Source organism: Mustela putorius, unplaced genomic scaffold, assembly GCF_011764305.1.
Source record: "Mustela putorius furo isolate JIRA1106 unplaced genomic scaffold, ASM1176430v1.1 tig00000281_pilon_pilon_pilon, whole genome shotgun sequence".
NCBI lineage: Eukaryota > Metazoa > Chordata > Mammalia > Carnivora > Mustelidae > Mustela > Mustela putorius.
This window is the reverse complement of record NW_025421343.1, coordinates 13743566-13762920: the sequence shown is the minus strand read 5'-3', so window position 1 is coordinate 13762920 and position 19355 is coordinate 13743566. Positions and strand designations below refer to the sequence as shown.

Below are 19355 nucleotides of genomic sequence, written 5' to 3'. Positions count from 1 at the left end.
AAGGCCAAGCTTCCCTGTCCTCCCTTCAAAAGAAGGAAATTCCTTCTTTTGAAAGAACTGAAGACAGAAGAAAGGGGCAGTGCTAGGAAGGGCTCCCAGGAGGCCTCCCACGCTGGCATTTGCGGGGCATTCCCTGGGTTTTACCCCCAGACCACAGAGCACAGTGGAATAAGTCAAGCCCAGAGCGGGGATGGCCATGGGCATGGGGATGGCCAGCGAGGACAGTCTTGGGCCCCTGGGGAGCAGCCCCAGGGGGAAGTCACAGAGACACCACCCAGAGCCACAGAGGAGTGACAAGGAAGTCAGTGGGTTCTTCACCTGCACCCCCCCAGAGATTTCCACATGCAACTTGTGACTGTACTTCCTCACCCCCGCCTCAGCCCCCAGTTCTCTTCACCCAGACTTTTGGCCTTTTCCACAGTGAGAGAAAGAAGTCGGCCAACTATCCTGCAGTAAAAAATGAATTCATTTACAAAAAAGGAAAGGAAGGAAGGAAGGAAAAGAGGGTGGGGGGGAAGGAAGGAAGGAGAGAAAGAGAGAAAGAAAACTTTGCTCTACCCCAGTTGGCTTCCTTGTCCTTCCGTCTGTCTTCCTCCTGCCCTCGGTATTTCAAAACTGCTGTAAAATACCCGCAAACAGAACTGACCGTTCTCACCGTCTGTATGTGTGTCACTCGGTGGTCCTAAGAACACCGATGACTCTTGGAAGAACCGTTTGGCACACGCTGCTCTTCCAGCAATCGTACCTTTTCGCAGTCCCGCCAGTAATGCCCTGGGGTTCCCATTCTCCGCATCCCCACCAACACTTGGCATTGCCTGCTATTTCATTATAGCCATCCTAGAGGGTGCGAAAGGTTTTCTCGGGCCCTTGGGTCTTCAGCAGCCCCGGGACCCTCTCTGCGCGCACCACCAATTCGACTGGGCTTCATGCCTTCGCTTCTCTGCTGTCCCGCCGCTCAGCTCTGATCTCCCAAGGCAGAACTGGTGCGGCTGGCTCCAGCAAGCCTGTGGATTGAACATTTGGGGGGCAGCTGGCTAGCCCTGGTCCAGCTGGCTCTGGCGGGAGTGGAGGGAGGTGGTCCACGGGTCTTCCAATTCCAGGAGTGTGGCAAGGCCACTTACTTTATTCTTTCCTGGTTTCTTCCTTTCCTCTTTCCCTCCCTCCTCTCTCTCTCCCTTTCTTTCTCTTTCTCTCTCTTTCTCCCTTTCTTTCTTCCTTTCTTTACATCTTTTCTCTCTCTCTCTTTTTAAGATTTCATTTATTTGAGAGAGAGAGAGCAACTGTGGGGAGGGGTGGAGAGAGGAAGAGGAAGAAGCAGACTCCCTGCTCAGCGGGGAACCTGAGTAAGGGCTCCATGCCAGGACCCCACGACCATGATCTGAGCTGAACTCAGACACTTAACTGACTGAGCTGCCCAGGTGCCCCACGAGGCCACTTTCTTGCTGGGGGCGGGCAAGGACAGACTGGCGCAGAGGGGACCAAGGCCAGCTGCAGACACAGTTCTTCACAGACAGGAAGCATGAGTGGAAACAGCGTGGTCACCAGAGACTTGCCGCAGAAATGACCACTGTCCACACACGGGGCGGGGGGGCATCCTTATCAACAAACTCAAGTCCATGAGCTCCCAGACTTTGGGATGGCTAACAGCGCTAGGTTGGTTGGTTTTTTTTTTTTTTCCCAGAAAAACATCGACAGTGAGAAATAGATGGGCCAGGAAGACAGGGGACAGATCTGTGCAGGAAGACAGACAGACAGATCTGTCTCCTTATGTCCATGCCCATAAAAAAACCAAACTTGATGAGAGATTGTGCTGACAGTGGTGTTGGGACAAGGGGAACCAGAGACCCATTCCAGGGACCTTGAGGTGGGGCACCTCCTTCCCCTCCAGGGCCCAGGCTCACTACCATGGCTGGCTTTCTGTGTTTCTTTTATTTTATGCTCTTGGACAACAATTCTCAGCAGTGGGGAGAAGCCATAGGCCCGCTATCCAGGAAACCTCACAAAACTCTTTGTTCTGCGCTCAATGGGCTGGATGTGAGACACTGCTTGTGTCTGACTCCATTCCCCGGTGCCCCAGTGCTCAGGCACGTTGCATCCGCCAGCCTGCCACGTGGTTTAGCAGCCACCTGTGCCCGAGTTTGGGACAATGAGCTGAGGGCACAGATGATGGACAGCCTGCCCCGCGCAGCCCGGCCTCGAGCCTCTCTCATGTCTTCCGGGCTTCTTTCCTGTGGCCTGCCTGCCAGAGGCCAACAATCCAGGGGAGGACTCCCAGCCCTGGGGGATGGTGATCAAGCAGACAGAGGAGTCTGGGCCCCTGAATGACCTTATGAACCAGAACCATCCCTCCCACCGCCCTCAGAGACTCTGCCCTGGGATGGAAGTGAGAAACAAGCATGTCCTGGGAAGCCACTGGTCTCAAGGGCTTTGTGTTCCTGCTGTGAGACTACGATGACCAGCGCACCTTGGGGACAGCCGTCCCCAAATCCTGCTCTGCTGCTCAATCTGTCCTGACTGCACCCAAACCGGCTGCGTCCAGCTTGACTCATCTGTTCCCCACCTAGTGACCCACTAGAACATTCCGGTCCCACCTTCCTGGCTCGTGCCCAAGTCACCTGCTCCTGATCTGTGGTCCCACATTCTCTTACTGACAAGGGCTTGAGCCAACAAACTGCATGTCACCTCCAGCATGTCACCTGACTATCCTGGGTGCAGTGGCACTAACTCCCGCCCCCCCCCAAAGCTATGAGTATTGGGGTGCCTCCTGGAGCACAGAGGCTGGGAGCCTCTGCTGCAGAGGGCACCCCAGTCCATCAATCAGATGCACTCCTCGCCAGCTGGTGGCAAGAAGCTAAGGCTCTACTCCTTGCATTCACAGAAGTGTCCTCCCCTGGGCAGGTGGTGAGCTTGTCCCCAGGTGTGTCCTACCAGTGGGACCTGACCCTGGAGCCCCTGCCAAGGACACTTTCTTTCTCTTGGACCTCCAGCGGTGGCCTGCCCCTACCCAGGAGTGGCCCCCAGAGGACAACTGGGCTGCTCAGGAGCCAGCCTGGAAATCCTGTCCCTGCGTCCTTGTCTAAGGCTCTTGGGGTCACTTGTCATTCCTCAGAAGAGGTTGGGTAAGGAGAGGTTGGGAGGTAGGTGGCCCAGGAAGGTCCCAGGTTTGTCCCTGCAGGGCTTGCCTGGGGTCAAGAGTCAGGCAGAGGGGCACCTGGGTGGCACAATTAACTGTCCGACTCTTGGTTTCTGCTCAGGTCATGCTCTCAGGGTTGTGAGATCGAGCCCTGCATTGGGTTCCATGCTCAGCACAGAGTCTGTTTGGGTTTTACACCCCCTTTCCCTCAACCCCTCCCCCCTGCATTCTCTCTCTCTTTCTCTCTCTAAGATAAATAAAAAGTCTTAAAAAGAGAGAGAGAGCCAGCCAGGAAGCTCTTAAGGGCATTGCTCAAGAGTGGAGGAAGCCCGAGGGGCTGGGAAGTAACGGGGCTCATTCTGGCTATCCCAGCCCTCTGTTTCCCCCACCATAGCCCAGAGAGATGCACCAGACGTGGGCACTCAAAAGTCCCCAATTGGGGCGCCTGGGTGGCTCAGACCTGCCTTTGGCTCAGGTCATGGTCTCAGGGTCCTGGGATCGAGCCCCGATTTTGCTTAGTAGGGAGCCTGCTTCCCTCCCTCTCTCTCTCTGCCTGCCTCTCTGCCTACTTGTGATCTCTGTCTGTCAAATAAATAAATAAAATCTTTAAAAAAAATAAAAAAAGTCCCCAATTGCAGGGACCCAGGAGTCCAGGCCCATGGGACTTAGTGCAGGAAGAGTGGGAACTGGAAACCAGCATGAGGCAGGAACAGTAGAAGGGGGATGGTGGTAGAGTGTCACTGCACAGAAGAGGCAGGGATCAAAGCACCTGGAGGGCTCTCCAGGACAAAGGCAAACACTGAGGTCCCTGCTGCTCTCCCAGAGCCCTGCCCCCCTCCGCCCCCCCACCCCGGCCAGGTATAAGGGCCCCCGCCCAAGCAAGGGATCCAGGCTGTGGAGGTGACATGGCCCAGTCACACTTGCTGCTGTGGCTGCTGCTGCTCCCCACGCTGTGTGGCCCCGGTGCTGGTGCCGGTGAGTCTCCCCAGCCTCTCCTCAGCTCCCTCTCACCTGGGGTCAGGTGCGGAGGAGACTTCCCGGCCATCTCCAGGCTCTGAGCCAGGCATTATCCCCAGTTCGTTCAATATCCTCATTTTAAGATGAGGCAGCTCAGGCTCAGAGAGGTTCCCGGGCTTGTCTGAGGATACACAGCGGCTGGGGTGGGGAGGGCGGAGCGGGGGCACTAGAGCAGGTGGCGCCCTGCTCCTTCGAACTCCAGCATTTCTAAGGCCCCAGTGCTCCTGGTAAAATTAGATTTGGAGGTTGGGTGAAGTCAGAGTGCTAGGCATGGCCTAAATTCCACGGCTGCTCTGGCCCCGAATCACAGCTGACTGGACTGCCTCGTCCCTGGCTTGTGCCCGGGGCCCCGAGTTCTGGTGTCAGAGCCTGGAGCACGCACTGCAGTGCAGAGCCCTGGGGCACTGCCTACAGGAGGTCTGGGGCTTCGCAAGAGCTGTGAGTACCTCCCTCAGAGGCGCGGGGACTGGAGGCCTGGCATAGGGGTTGTTGGATAGCCTCTGCGTGCACCTGAGGGGACTCAAGGCCCCCCCAGGGGTAGGACGGGATGGATGATAAGACGGGATTCCATGGGACCGGATGGGACGGGGGTGGGTAGTGCCTGTGCTTTGGAGCGCTCTTTCAGCCTCATGCATCTAAGCTGGGAGCATACCCCCCACATCAAATGCTCCACCTTGGGGCCCCCTCTCCAGGATGACCTGTGTCAGGAATGTGAGGACATTGTCCGGATCCTCACCAAGATGACAAAGGAGGCCATTTTTCAGGTAATGAGGTCCAGATCCTGGATGAAGCTTGGGGGCCAAGAGATGGGGGACAGAACAGGACATAGAGGTCAGCCCCCTAAAGAGACCATCTCCAAGCCAAGAGTGAGGCATGGGTTTGCCTGGGGACTCCAGGAACCTCCCGGCCAGGAGAGGGTCCTGGGAGTGATCTCAGCAGCACAACCAGAGATGGTCTTTCCCAAGGGGGAGGATCGTCCTTGTAACCAGCTACTTAACCCCTCGGCACTCTCTCAACTCTGGTGCCCCAGGAGAGGGTGGCCAGCCGGCATCCAGGGACTCGGGCGGGCACAGACCTCGGAGGGGTCAGCCTGACTGTCCCCTCTACAACCTGTCTCCTCACTGCCTCCCAGGACACGGTGCGCAAGTTCCTGGAGCAAGAGTGTGACGTTCTCCCCTTGAAGCTGCTTGTGCCCCAGTGCCGTCACCTGCTGGATACCTACTTCCTAGTGGTCATTGACTACTTCCAGAGCCAGATTGTGAGGACGCAGCAACCTCACCTCCATCCTGCCTCCCCGATGGCCCCCATGTCCAGCCACGCCCAGAGCTACCCACACAACACCCCAGCCCACACCCCCCACGCCCCCTCCCACCGTGACCAGTCCAGGAGACATAGAGGCCCACAGCCAGATGGCCCAGGTCAGCCCTACTGGCTCACCTATGCAGGAAGGGCCCATGCAATAGGCTTACCAAACACCTACCACACCCTCACACCCTTCACACTCACACTTGTTCACACACTCATACCACATGTGCAGCCTCACGCAGAACCCACACGATCACATACTTGCACACACAAACACACTCACCCTCATGCTTGCACTCATCCATTCTCACAAACATACATGCATGTGCTCATTCACCCCCATCCCCAGACCCCTTCCAGGAGACCCCACTCAACCCCACCTCTGCCTTTTGGCTCCCCCAACCCTCACCACAGCACGCTAGGCCACAGCCCCCATCCAGCCTGCTGCCCCCCATTCCAGGCCCAATGCCAAGGGTCTTAGTGACCACTCCTTCCCCCTGCACTGTGCCTTAGAACCCAAAGGTCATCTGCAGTCACCTGGGCCTGTGCAAACTTGGGCATCCAGAGCCCGGGCAGGAGCCAGAGCTGTCAGACCTGCTGCCGGAGAAGCTGATCCTCCCGGGGCTGCCCGGAGCCCTCCAGGTGAGGGCTGGGCCTCATACCCTGGTGACAGAGGTCCCCTGCACTGTTGGCCCCTTACACAGATAGGTGGGCTTCCAGACAGCGAGGCCACAGCCAAGGCCCACAAGCACTTGCCCTGGAGAGGGCAGAGCCAGAACAGGGACAAGAAGCTCTAAGCAGGGCCTAAGGCAGGAGGGGTAAAGGGGAAGAGGAGGCAGGGGAGGCAGAGCCTGGAGGAAGCCTCCTCCCAGTGCCAAGCCTGGCCTCACCTGGGGGTGATTCTCTCCCGCAGGATCTGTCCGAGCGGCGGTTGCCCATCCCCATCCCCTACTGCTGGCTGTGCAGGACTCTGATCAAGCGGATCCAGGTTGTGATTCCCAAGGTGAGATGTCCAGGAATACGAGGAGCTTGGCAGGGCCTTCCATAGCTCTACCGTCCCCTTCCCTTCCTCATACCCTTGTCAGGGACCACACAAAGGAACCCAGAGCTCAGGCCCCCTGGGGGCGAGAACTAGAGTTCATTCAACACTTGTAAAGTCCCCCCACTATATGCCAGGCCTCGTGCCAGGTGTCAAAGAACAAAAGTGAACAAGACCTGGGTCTTGCCCACCAGCAGCTCATCATCAGATGGCAAAGAATCCCAGTGTTTTTTTCTTTTCTTAGAGAGAGCACATGGTGGGGCTTGGGGGAGGGCAAGGAGAGAATCTTAAGCAGGCTCCAGGATCAGCAGGGAGTCCAACGCGGGGCTCCGTCTCACCACCCTGAAATCAAGATCTGAGCCAAAATCAAGAGTTGGACACTCAACCGACTGAGCACCCCCAGGCACCCCAACAAGTGAGGTTTTTTAGTGATGGAAGCCACCTTGGCATGCTTGTGTGCCGATGAGACAGGCCAGCAGATGGGAGAAGCAGTGACCTGGGGAGAGACGACAGGGCCGGTAACGTACTGGAGAAGGTAGGGGCAGGGGTCCAGTGCACGAGCCAACAGGCTAGCCTTGGGCAGAGCAAGAACTGTTCCTCTGTCATCAAAGCAGGGAGGTTAGGCTAGCGTGAGTTCTGACACTAGCAGTTGAAATGCACAAGCATTTGGTAAAATGAACCTGTTTGGAAGGTAGCAAAACTGAAGGATACAGTTCAGTGTCCTGCACCGCCCCCACCTTCCCACCAACAGGGGACAGCGTGGTCACAAGCAGAGCTAGAGCCAAGGCCAGCCTGGGGCACCCAGGTTCTTGACCCATGTTGGTTGAAAGAAGAAAGGATGGAGGGAATGAGCCAGAGTGTCCATCACCTCGGCCTCTCTCCTTGCCCTTCAGCCAGGAGGTGGAGTTTGGAATTCCGGTGGGCTGGGTAAAATACTCGCTTCCCCCAGGGGCTCCGGGAGCCACAGATGAAAGCTGATCCCGCTGCAGGGAAATGTGGCAAACCCAGCGTCTGTAGGGAGAAGACGCAGGTCTGATCACCACGTGGCCCGGTTGATGCCTGCCCCTCCGGGCTGGCCATGCTCCTTCCTGCGTTCCCAGAGCCTGTGGATGCCGAGCTGGGATGGTGGCCTGGCTCCTGCACTCACTTGGTGACTCTGGCTGGGCCCCTTGCACGCTCAGAGGCTGAGCGTCCTTATCTGTAAATGGCATAAGCATTCCCCCTCCCAGAAGGGTGCAGGGTCAAACCACAAAGTGCCCGCAGCTGCCGGGCGCAGTGTAGACCTTGCTGGGGCAGGTCCCACCGTGCCCTGTGTCTGCCCCCGCCCCAGGGCGTGCTGGCTGTGGCTGTGGGGAAGGTGTGCCACGTCGTACCCCTGGTGGTGGGTGGCATCTGCCAGTGCCTGGCTGAGCGCTACACTGTCCTGCTGCTCGATGCGTTGCTGGGCCGCGTGCTGCCCCAGCTGGTCTGCGGTCTGGTCCTCCGCTGCTCCAGTGAGGACGGCTCCGGTGAGCCTGCCGCCCCGGGCCCCTCCCCAGTGCCCAGGCTCCTCTTTCCCAGCCCTGGCCTTGCACCACCCTCCCCCTTCCCCTTCCTCACCCTCTACCTCTCACCCCACCCCCACCACTCCTACCCCTGACACTGCACTGGTCAGGACTGGAAATGAGCTCCTCTGCAGGGCAGTCCTGATGGTTTTCTCTCCAGTCCTCCCAGCTCTGGAGTCCCTGCCTGAAGAATGGTCCCCTGAAGAGCCTGAGTGCCACGTCTGCATGTTCGTGACCACGCAGGCTGGGAACAGCAGTGAGCAGGCTGTGCCGCAGGCAATACGCCAGGCCTGCCTCAGCCCCTGGCTGGACAGGCAAAAGGTAAGGGATGGGCACATGGGGGACTTGGGACAATGGGCCTGCTCCCACTGGAAAGGCTTCCCAGTCAGAGACCCACACAGTCTAACCCTGCCCTGAAGGAGATCAAACAGGCAGAACATGGCCTCAAAACCTTGGAACAATAATACAGGGCAAAACCTGCCAAGGTCAGGCGTCACCCCTGGACAAAGGGCATGGGCCCCAGAGGACCTGCAGGCCTCCCTTGTGGACAAAGAGTAAGGACACGAATAATAGCAGGCCCACGAGAGCAGCAGAGGGCCTGGCCCTCTCTCCAGGGTCCCTGTCTGTCCTTGCCCCATCTCTCTGCTCCCTGGGGACGAGCCAGGCTTGAAGGCCCTAGAGTCCCAGGACTCAGAGTCCCTCAGAGTTTTAAGACCCTCCCTCCCTCTCCAGAGTCTCTGGCTTTCCCAACAGAAACCCTCCGTTTGAGCCGGCATCAGCCTGTTCCCAGCCAGAACTGCTCAGTGGGGGCGATGGCGGGACCTCCAGCGGGTCAGGAGGGAGCGCTGGAATGATGCAGAGAAGGGGAGAGTCCTGAGTGGGCCCGGTTCCCCCCGACACCTGTTTCTTTCTCCTTCCTCAGTGTGAGCGGTTTGTGGAGCAGCACACACCTGAGCTGCAGACCCTAGTGTCCGGGGGCCGGGATGCCCACACCACCTGTCAGGTGCTCGCTCCCTCCCAGCTGGTGCCAGGGCCTTGCTAGGCTCCCAGGGCCCCCACCCTCTCTGGCCCCTGATCACCGGCAGAGGCTTGGGTCCTCAAGGTCCAAGGCAACCCCAGGATTGCAGGCCCAGGACACTATTTTAACTGGGGTCCAGGAAAATCCACAAGAGAAGGGACAAGGAGACACAGAGGAAAGGATGGGGCAGCTTTAAAAAGCGTGGTTTGACGCACATTGTGGGATGGGGGTTGTTCGGTGAGCAGTGGGGGCAGGGGCTGCTAAGTGGGTGTTCTGGGCCAAGCATCCTACCTCCCCAGACTCCAAACCTAGAAGGCCCATGGCTCAGGAGTGGCTCGAGAGGTCTACAGGGTCACACCAAGAGCACCCACCAGAGGCAGGCGAAGTGAAAACTGCCCCTTCCAGCAGGAGCTTCCCATTCCCCTCAGCTGGGAAGTGGGAACAGGGCCCAAGGCCTCTGGACCTAACGCTGTCCCTTTGGCAGGCCCTGGGGGCATGTAGGACCACGTTCAGTCCTCTCGAGTGTATTCACATTCCTCACTTCTGATGCAAAGCCATGCCAGGTGAGTCTGGGCTCCCAGCTGAGGGGAGGAAGGGGAGGAAGAGGTAGATGGGTCCTGTACCCATCCGGACAGGGGCCCTGTGTTCCCCAAGCCGGAAGAGCTAGTCTCTGCTGCTGGTCACCCCATCTTCCCCCTCAGAGGCCACAACTCAAGGCTCCTGAGTGCCCATCACAGCACGATCTCAAGAATGGCCTCCCTCACTCCCTCTCCTCAGAATCCCGCCATCCCTGGTGCTAGGCCAAGCTCCCACCTCCCTCGTCCTGTCCCAGGCCTCAGAGGGAGCTGCACTTCACCCTCTGTCCTCACTGATCTTCTGTATTTGACATACCAAGGCCAATCTTTCCTGAAGTTCAGGGGAAATCACACTTTGCTGCACAAAGATGTTGTCCCGTTAGAAGCCAGGAACCCCACCATCATTTGACGACCTCCTCCCAAGACACATTTCTCTCTTTCTGTCACTGTCTAAGTCAGAGGTAGAACCTTAGAATGGAGAGGTGAGTCAGATGCAGCCCCTGTGACCCCGGCCCTCAGGGCAGGGGAATGACTCTGAGAAGGACAGACACAGCAATGTGGGCTAGAAGTGTCCCTGAGAAAGAACTTGGCCCACTTCGCCATTCTCCTTGGAGCCAGCCCCTAACATAATGCTCATGTATTCATCTGTTCACTCATTTTTTGTTGTTGTTGTGGCTGCCTATGGCCAGGCCATGTTTTAGGGGCAAGGTCTACACTGTGAGGAATATGATGAACCCCACGCCCTCTTTGCACTCAGGCCCCAGGGTCCAACTCTTCCGTCTGGCTGGGGCAGCCCTGGCCTGCTGCTCAATGTCTCTAGAATCACAAGCCCCTGTGGGAGGCACTGGGGTAGAAGTGTCTGCCCCAACTCAGAGCTATCCCGCAAGGACCAAATTCATGTTTCCCCTCCACCCTGATGACAGCTGTGGGATCCCGGAGGCCAGGAAGCTGCCCAGGAGACCAGGGTGGTCTATTTTCCCCAGATCCTAAGGCTTCCAGCACCAGAAGAACCAGGTCTTCCAACCCTGTTGGAACAGGAACAGCAATGGATTGGCCCAGGGGGCCTGGGCGCTGGTCCTGACTCTGCCATCAACTGACTATGGGTTCCCCAGCCAAGATACGTTGCCCCGTCTCTGGCTCACATTCTCCTCAGTGGTAAAGGGGGGATTGAATAAAGTGGTTTCTAGGATTCTTGAGCCCTCCCCTGTGACAAGCCTCCTCCAGCTCCCTGTCCTCTGCCCACACTGAGAAAAAGTCTTTCACCCCCATGGTCACCTTCCCCATCTCCTTTAAGCTGATGGGCCATGAGCCCGCAGCTTGTAACCTCAGTCCTGCCATCAGGCTTACCTCTCCTGTCTCTAACCACAGCCCAAAGCAGAGCCACTCCCTTCCTCTCTGGGTGTGAGGAGCAGCCTGGGGGCATCTTCCAGAGATCTGTAAGACGGGGCTTCCGGCCCAGTCTACGAACTTCCGGCCAGACTTCACACCCCACTGGAGCCAGCCAGCTTCCGCAGCACCACAGCCTGGGTCCCCAGGAACTTGTCAGCCACACAGTCCTCCCCTGGCTCCAAGAGGACAGTGGGGTAGAAGCCGGGGCCCACCTCACTTTCATCTCCATGTGCATCAGATACGGGCTTTTACAGTGATTTTGCTAATACTTTCACAAAACTCAGATTCAGAAGAATTTTTAAAATGGGAACATCAAGTACCATAAAAGATAGATATATAAAGTCATAGTTTTTTTTTTTTTTTAAAGTCAGGAAATCTCTGACTTGTCAAGAATGGACAAAGCAGGGCTCAAGCAGGGTGGGGAGGTGACTGGACAAGCTTTCATATTTGAAATGTTCTCCTGCTTAACAGCTATCATTTTAGGATATAAAAAGCGGTTTTCTTTTTATCTTTGTGTAAGGTAAGCTTCCAAGTTTTGGTGGAAATTCCAGCGTGATTCCATTTCTGCTATGATTTATCTCCTCAAAGCTCAGTTGGAGCACATGCTAAAAATCAGTTCTATGTAACCCAATGCCTGTAACAATACTAATAAAACCTATTGCTTCACACTAAAAGGAAAAAGACAGTCATTTAAAATGCCCCCGAAGCCACAGCCTCCCGCCTAGGGCAGCTGGACAGGGCAACGACATCACTCTGATCCTTAAGGGAGAGGTAGGCGCCCACAGTGCCTCTCCCTCTGATAACTGCTTCCAGCCTGGCCCCTGCCTCTCACACTCCCTTCTCCCAAAGAATCTACTCACTGTGATAAAAGGAGGTTGTTAGGGCACCCAAAAAATCAAAATATACAACAGCAGCAATAAAATTAAATTAACCTTAAACTTTAAAGACCTAAGTGCCTGGAAGTGTCCCTTTATTTATAAGAACTTTTGTTATTATATGTCCTATTATGAAAGAAATACATGTTTATTTCAGAAAATTCAGAAACCGCAGGTGACAAAGGAGTGGAAATCTCCCCAATCCTACAATCCCAGGAGAGGACGAGAGCAGGATATGTTACTTTGGCACTGAGCTATAGACATTTCCAATCCATTTCCCCCACATCACGACCATTTAAGTTGCAGAGAAAAGCTTTCTATACACTTGGGGTAAGGATGTACACAAATCCCTGGCCTCTGAATTTGAACTTGTAAGTGGATGTTTGTAAATCTATAGCAGACTACTGTCTTGCATACGATTATTTTAATGGTAAGGTCAAGATCTCCAAGAGAAGAATGTTTAAAATTTTTTAAAAGCTCGGCTGGGAAGAGGACGACGAGACAGAGCCTGGACGTGAGGCAAGTGCGGGGATGAGCTCCTAAGGATGGCAGACAGGCTTTCCCGCAACAGGAAGGTCAGGAGAGGGCCAGCTTGTGGGAGGAGAGAACTGCAGGAGGTGGCTGCAGCTGAGACTCAGGGGATCCCTGAGACGTGCTCAGCATCCTGCACCCCCAGAGCAGGGTGGTAAAGGAGAAGCCCCAGGAGGTGTGAGGGCCGAAGAGCAGAGAGGACTTGTTCTTCACTTCCCAGGGTGTGAGGAGAACACAAGCCCCTCGGAGAAGGCTGCCTCCAACATGGCATCAGGAAGGGTGCAAAATATAGCCTTCAAGAGGGGCCTAGCAAATAGGCCTGAAGACAGCCACAGAGGGTGCCCCCTCCATGGTGCAGAAGAGCAAGCACACCCCCAGTGCCCAAGAGGCCATCAGAATCCACGTGGGACAAACTGGGGGGCCCTCAAGAGCCCACGACTGGGGACAAAGCACTGACAGATGTAGTGCACCTGGAGAGGAACAGAAGTCAGACATGAGAGCCCATCACAATGCAAGGAAAGGGGACCAAGAGGACCAAGACAGTACTATCCCCAGTACCTCCCCTCATGACAGGGCACTTTGTCACTCATTCCCTGAGAAAATGGAAGTAGGGTCCAGTCGTTAGTAACCCAAGAGGAGCTGAGTATTAAAAGAAGGGGCTGCAAATGTTGATAGCAGCATGTCCACAACAGCAAAACTATGGAAAGAGCCTAGATGTTCATCAACAGATGAATGGATAAAGAGGATGTGGTGTATATATACAATGGAATACTATGCAGCCACCAAAAAGCCGAAATCTTGCCATTTGCAAGGATGTAAATAGAACTAGAGGGTATTACGCTAAATGAAAAAAGTCAATCAGAGAAAGACAATTCTCTCACTGATAAGAAAAAATTGAGGAACGAGACAGAGTATCATAGCGGAAGGGAGGGAAAAATGAAACAAGACAAAACCAGAGAGGGAGACAAATCATAAGAGACTCTTAATCTTAGGAAATAAACTGAGGGTTGCTGGAGGGGAGGGCGTTTGGGAGGGATGGGGTGGCTGGATGATGGACACTGAGGAGGGTTATGTGCTATGATGAATGCTGTGAATTGTATAAGATTGATGAATAACAGACCTATATCCCTGCAACAAATAATCATTATATGTTAATTAAAAAAAAAAAAGGAGAGGAAAGGAAAGGAAAGAATAGAAAAAAAGAAAAAGAAAGGGCTGGGCACATGGGTGGCTCAGTCAGTTAAGCAACAGACTCTTGATTTCAGCTCAGGTCATGATCTCAGGGTTGCGAGATTAAGCCCTCTGTAGGGCTCTATGCTGGATGTGGGGCCTGCTTGGGATTCTCTGTCTCTCATAAATTATTTTTTTTTTATAAATAAAAAAAACAAGAAGGGATTCAGTCACTTTCTAATGGAAATGTTATATTTTGGGGGCTTAAGAGCCCAAATTAGTTCAATTATAAAACAATAAAGATAGTTACTCTCATGTCCCAATTAATGACTAAGATTTAAAATCTACAACATAATCATTGTAACATTTTATCACAAATCATTCCAAACTTTTCTCTACATATATACAAAAATATATGTAACAGATTTTTTTTTTCTTTAGACTTTATTTATTTATTCAAGAAAGAGAGAGGCAGAGAGAGAGAGAGGGAAGCAGAGTCCCCACTGTGCAGGGAGCCTGACTCTAGGCCAATCCCAGGATATGACCTGAGCCAAAGGCAGCTGCTTAACTGACGAAGCCACCCAGGCACCCCTATATATAACAAATCTACAAAAATGGAAACATTCTGCATCTACTTTGTAAACTGAGTAACTGCTTTGTTCATTTAAAACTAATCTTTCTGGGGGCACCTGGTGGCTTAGTCTGTTGAGTGGCTGGCTCTTAGTTTCAGCTCAGGTGGTGATCTTGGGGGTTTGTGGATAAAGCCCCGCCTCTCTGTGCTCAGCAGGGAGTTTGCATAAGATTTCCTCCCCCTCTCTCTCTGAAATGAATAAATAGATCTTTTTTTAAATTAAAATAAAAAATAATATATAATAGAATATTTCCAGGGACTCCTGGTTGGTTGAGTTGGTGAAGCTCACAACTCTTTTTTTTTTTTTTTTTTAAGATTTTATTTATTTGACAGAGAGAGAGCACAAGTAAGCAGAGCAGCAGGCAGAGGGAGAGAGAGAAGCAGGCTCTCTGCTAAGCAGAGAGCGATGCGCCACTCAGGAGCCCCGAAGATTGCAACTCTTGATCTCAGGGTTATGAGCTTGAGCCCCAGGTTGGGTGTAGAGATTATTTAAAAATAAAATCTTAGGGGGACCTGGGTGGCTCAGCGGGTTAAAGCCTCTGCCTTTGGTTCAGGTCATGATCCCAGGGTCCTGGGATCGAGCCCCGCATTGGGCTCTATGCTCAGCGGGGAGCCTGTTTCCCCACACCCCTGCTCTCTGCCTGCCTCTCTGCCTACTTGTGACTTCTCTCTGCCAAATAAATAAATATTTCTTTTTTAAAAAATCTTAAAAAGGGGCGCCTGGTGGCTCAGTGGGTTAAGCCGCTGCCTTCGGCTCAGGTCATGATCTCAGGGTCCTGGGATCGAGTCCCACATCGGGCTCTCTGCTCAGCGGGGAGCCTGCTTCCCTCTCTCTCTCTGCCTGCCTTTCCATCTACTTGTGATTTCTCTCTGTCAAATAAATAAATAAAATCTTAAAAAAAAAATCTTAAAAAATAAAGTTAAATAAAATAAAATAAAAAATAATTGACTTTTTCCTTCAAGTCAATTGCAAGATGTGAAATTTGGGGGGATGAAAACTATGTACATCTTTACTTCTACTAGAGGTTGCATCACACACTACCCCTCTGTGCCAGTCACATAGGCTTCTATCCCAGTAACAAACATGTGCCTCTTCTCCACTCCCACCAACACTCAGTATTAGCAATCTTTCAAATCTTTGCTAATCCAAAATGTAAAAACAACCTCGCTGCTTGTTCTTTTCCCCTTCTTCGGTTACGAAGTAAACACTTTTACATATTTATCGGCCATTTATATTTTATCTTTTGTGAAATGCCTATTGGGGTTTTTGCTCAATTTTCCATAGAAGTATTCTTTTTCTTTTTTTTTTTTTTTTAAAGATTTTATTTATTTGAGATAGAATATGCATGAGCAGTGGGGAAGGGCAGTGGGGAGGGCCAGAAGGAGAGTGGGTAGCAGATTCCCCACTGAGCAGGGAGCCTGACCACAACCACACGGGGCTCCATCCCAGGAGCCTGGGATCATGACCTGAGCCAAAGGCAGATGCTAAACTGACTGAGTCACGCTGCTTGTGAGCCCCAGTAAAAATATATTAGGTATATTCTTTACTGTTCTGTAAGCTGTAAAACTCATACTGTCTTACCTTTAGGTTATGTGTCCCATGTATCTGTCTTTTCCTTTGTGATTTCTGGCTAAGAAGACACAAATTCCACTTCTCTCTCATGTGCTGGTCTGACCAGATAGAGCCTGAGGTCTCCAAACCAGAAGCCTGTGACCCCAGTTCAGACAGCAGTGGTGGAAGCACACATCACCCACAAAGGCCCTAAAGCTTCTGCACACAGAGTCAGCTCTGAGCAGTGGTTCTAAACATTTCAGGCAACAGTGTCTATTGTCAATATCTTGGGTGGGTTTAAAGTGACAAAATCTGGGCACCTGGGTGGCTCAGTTAAGTGTCTGTCTTTGGCTCAGGTCATGATCTCAGGGGCCTGGGATCAAGCCCCACATTGGGCTCTGTGCTCAACAGGGAGTTTGCTTCTCCCTCTGCCCCTTTCCTCACTCATGTTCTCTCTTCCTCTCAAATAAATAGATGAATAAATAAATACAATCTTTAAAAAATAGACAAAATCTGATCCTGGAGTTTCAGGATAAAGTCCCGCATTGCGCACCCTGCTCAGCAGGCAGCCTACTTCTCCCTTTGATGTTCCCCACCTCATGCTCCCCCACTCTCAAAAAATCTTAAAAAAAAAAAAAGACAAAATCATTTGTGCAAAACAAAGCTACAGAGAACACAGACTTAGCACTATATCACTTGCCCCATGAACATTAAGTTAGCAGCTGAGTTTTAAGCGCCAAGCATTTATGTAGGGCTGGGCACAAAAAAACAGTTCCAGTCTGCCCTTTGGGAACTTAGAGCCTAGTTGGGAAGACAGACATTAATCACAGAATCATAGCAGGAAAAGAAAGGAACACCTCAGGTATAATATGTGTTACCACTCAGAGACACACATGGTACTGAGGAGGTGGGAGAGGTCAGAGAGACAAAGGAAGAGCAAGTTAAAAGGGAGAGAGCATCCCTAGCAAAGGAAGCAGATGGCAGAAAGGCCTGCATCTTATGGCCCATCTGAGCAATGGAAGGAAAGACAGGGAGCCTGGGACTGACGACCAGGAGGAACTTCCCAAGTCCTGAGGCTGAGAGGCTAAGGATTTCCATCTAAGAGCCAATAAAGTGTCTTCAGTGGGAAATCAGGGTATACGGGAGAAATAACTTGGTTAGGCGTGCGCTTTAAAGGATTGGTCTGGCCGAAGTGTGAATGAATAGGGAGAAGCGGACACAAGAAGGGGTGGAGACCTGTTAGACCATTGTAAACAGAAGTTAGTGATAGCTTAAACTAGGATGAGAGTGGCAGAGGGCCTGTGCTGAAGTCACATGGATCCTGGAGAACAGCATCAGACTACGGTAAACGTAATCAGATGGGGACTCCAGCTGAAGCTGTTGTCCCAGTTGTAGCGTCTTTACTGATGATACAGCACAGCCCTCGGTCCTTGGCCTGCAGCTTTAGCTCTTTTTTCTCCATATCAATTTATAAAGATGACAAGAAATAGTTAGCTTTTACCTGGCAGGACACCTTCACAGCGTTGTCTCAGGACAATGTCAATTCTCCCCCTACCATCATACTGTGCTGGTATCTTGGTCATCCTGACATTCCACAAAACATCACACTTTTCCGCTATGCTGATGACAGTATGATGATGCTAACCAATGAGCAGGAAGTGGCAAGTTTTTGTTTGTTTGTTTGTTTTTTTAAGATTTTATTTGAGAGAGAGAGAGGAGAGCTAGCATGAGTTAGGGGAAGAGCAGAGTGGAAGAGAGAGGGACAGCAGACTCCTTGCTGAGTGTGGACCCCGATGAGGGGCTTGATTCCGGAACCCAAACCAAGAGTCAGACAGTCAACAGCCACCCAGGCACCCCGTGACAAGTACTTAAGCAAACAAGAGGGTGGGATTTAACCCTGAAACAATTCAGGGGCCTGCCACCTTGTAAGTTTCTGGGGATCTACAGTGTGGTCTAGAGTACGTCAAAGTATCCCCTCCTTTGTGAAAGTCAAGCTGCTGTAACTCTTAACACTTACCACCTGCCCCACCTGCTTGGGCAGGTCCAAAGAAAAAGGGCACAGTGCATGGTAGCCTTTTTTAGCTTTTGGAGAGAACATATACTACATTAGGGTGTGCTACTTTAACTCAGAGACCGCAGTAGAGCTACTAGTTTCAAAGGGAGGCCAGGACAAGAAGTTTCCAAAGCTCAAGCCGTAAGATAGACTGCTCTATTCCTTGCACCTAAGGATCCAGGCTGGCCGAAATTTTGAAGTGTCCTTGGCAAATGGGAACACTGAATGGAGCCTCTGGTAAGAACCATCAGGAGAATCACAGGGCAGAATTTCAGGATTTGGGGACAAGTCTATGCCCTCATCTTCTGCAGATACCTATTCTCCTTCTGAGAAACAGCTTTTGGCTAGCTAGTGGGCCATAACAGACTGAGCACCTAAACACGGGCTAACAGGTGACCATGCAGACTGCATCTCCTGCACTCATGAACCTGCTGTGGTCTGACTCAACAAGCCCCAATGTTGGCCAAGTGCGGCTGCAAGCTACCATTAAATGGGTAGTCTATTAAATCAACCTCAGGCAGGGCCAAAAGGCACAAGTTACATGAGCAGGTGGCCCACATTCCTTTAAGACCAACTCCTGTTGCATTGCCTCCCCGGGCGTTCCTTAAGACCAGCTGACCAAGGAAGATGAAATGCAAGCCTGGTGTACGGACGGATTCGTACAAAATACTGGTCAGGCTGCAAGTGGATAGCTGTAGTACTTCGTCCCTATTCAGGGTGACAGTGGAAGACAGTGGTGAAGGGAAATCCTCTAGTGGGCTTAACTACAAACAGTATACTGGGTTGCTTACTGTGTTTGGAGTATGAGACAGCCAAAAGTTCAGACCTCAACTAATTCATGGGCAGTTGTCAACGGCTGAGTTGGATGGTCAGGGATTCAGAGTCTGGCGAAGAGGTCTAAGGACAGACTCCTTGATTATACTATATAGATCTATTACATTACACTATATATACTATATACCATATATATGCTACACATATTACTACAGTAACATAATAAACATACTTTGCAAGTACTTGTTTTGCATCTGAATGGCTCCCAAAGGCATCTGCTGCAGAGGAGACCCTTAATAATGAGGTTTATACGAGTGACATGACCTGTGGAATGCCAGCCAACAGCCTTTCTCCAGTGCTTGCCCAGTGAGCTTGTGAGCCACCACCGCAGCAACAGAGGCTCCACATGAGCTCAACAACCTGGACTTCCCCATAGCCTGACCTGAGCAGTACTTCTGCTGAACAGCTGATCTGCCAACAGCAGGAATGAACAGTGAGTGCCCAGTAAGGCACTGTTCCTTGTGAGCATCGGCTAGGCATGTGGTGCAGGCGGATGACATCATCTATTCTGGAAGCATGGATCTGACCTCAGAGGACACGGGCCTAGCACTGAGTCCTGAGGAATCTCAACTTTTAACAGCCAGAGAGAGGAAGAGGAGTCAGCAAGGGACATCCTGAAGTTGTCAAAAAGCTAACAGCAAACAGCGACAGACTTCCAGAAGTCCAGGTTGCTCCTACCTCCCTATAAG

At 52.4% G+C, this 19355-nt stretch overlaps 1 protein-coding gene across 4 annotated transcripts; it reads left to right on the top strand.

The window, feature by feature from the left end:
• The first annotated feature begins 3998 nt into the window (after positions 1–3998).
• Positions 3999–11694, top strand: SFTPB (surfactant protein B). 4 transcript variants are annotated; one of them, XM_013051217.2, is made up of 11 exons: positions 3999–4108; positions 4461–4588; positions 4843–4914; positions 5283–5408; positions 5969–6097; positions 6369–6458; positions 7894–8002; positions 8199–8359; positions 8961–9041; positions 9541–9619; positions 10555–11694. In XM_013051217.2, the coding sequence occupies exons 1-10, from the start codon at positions 4039–4041 to the stop codon at positions 9601–9603; spliced, it is 1029 nt and encodes a 342-aa protein (XP_012906671.1). In that variant the 5' UTR covers positions 3999–4038; the 3' UTR covers positions 9604–9619; positions 10555–11694. The 4 variants fall into 4 exon arrangements, with proteins under 4 accessions (XP_012906671.1, XP_012906670.1, XP_004742394.1 ...); XM_013051216.2 differs by having other exon boundaries at positions 7825–8002; positions 11000–11694; XM_004742337.3 differs by having other exon boundaries at positions 7825–8002; positions 10615–11694.
• Positions 11695–19355: the final 7661 nt, after the last annotated feature.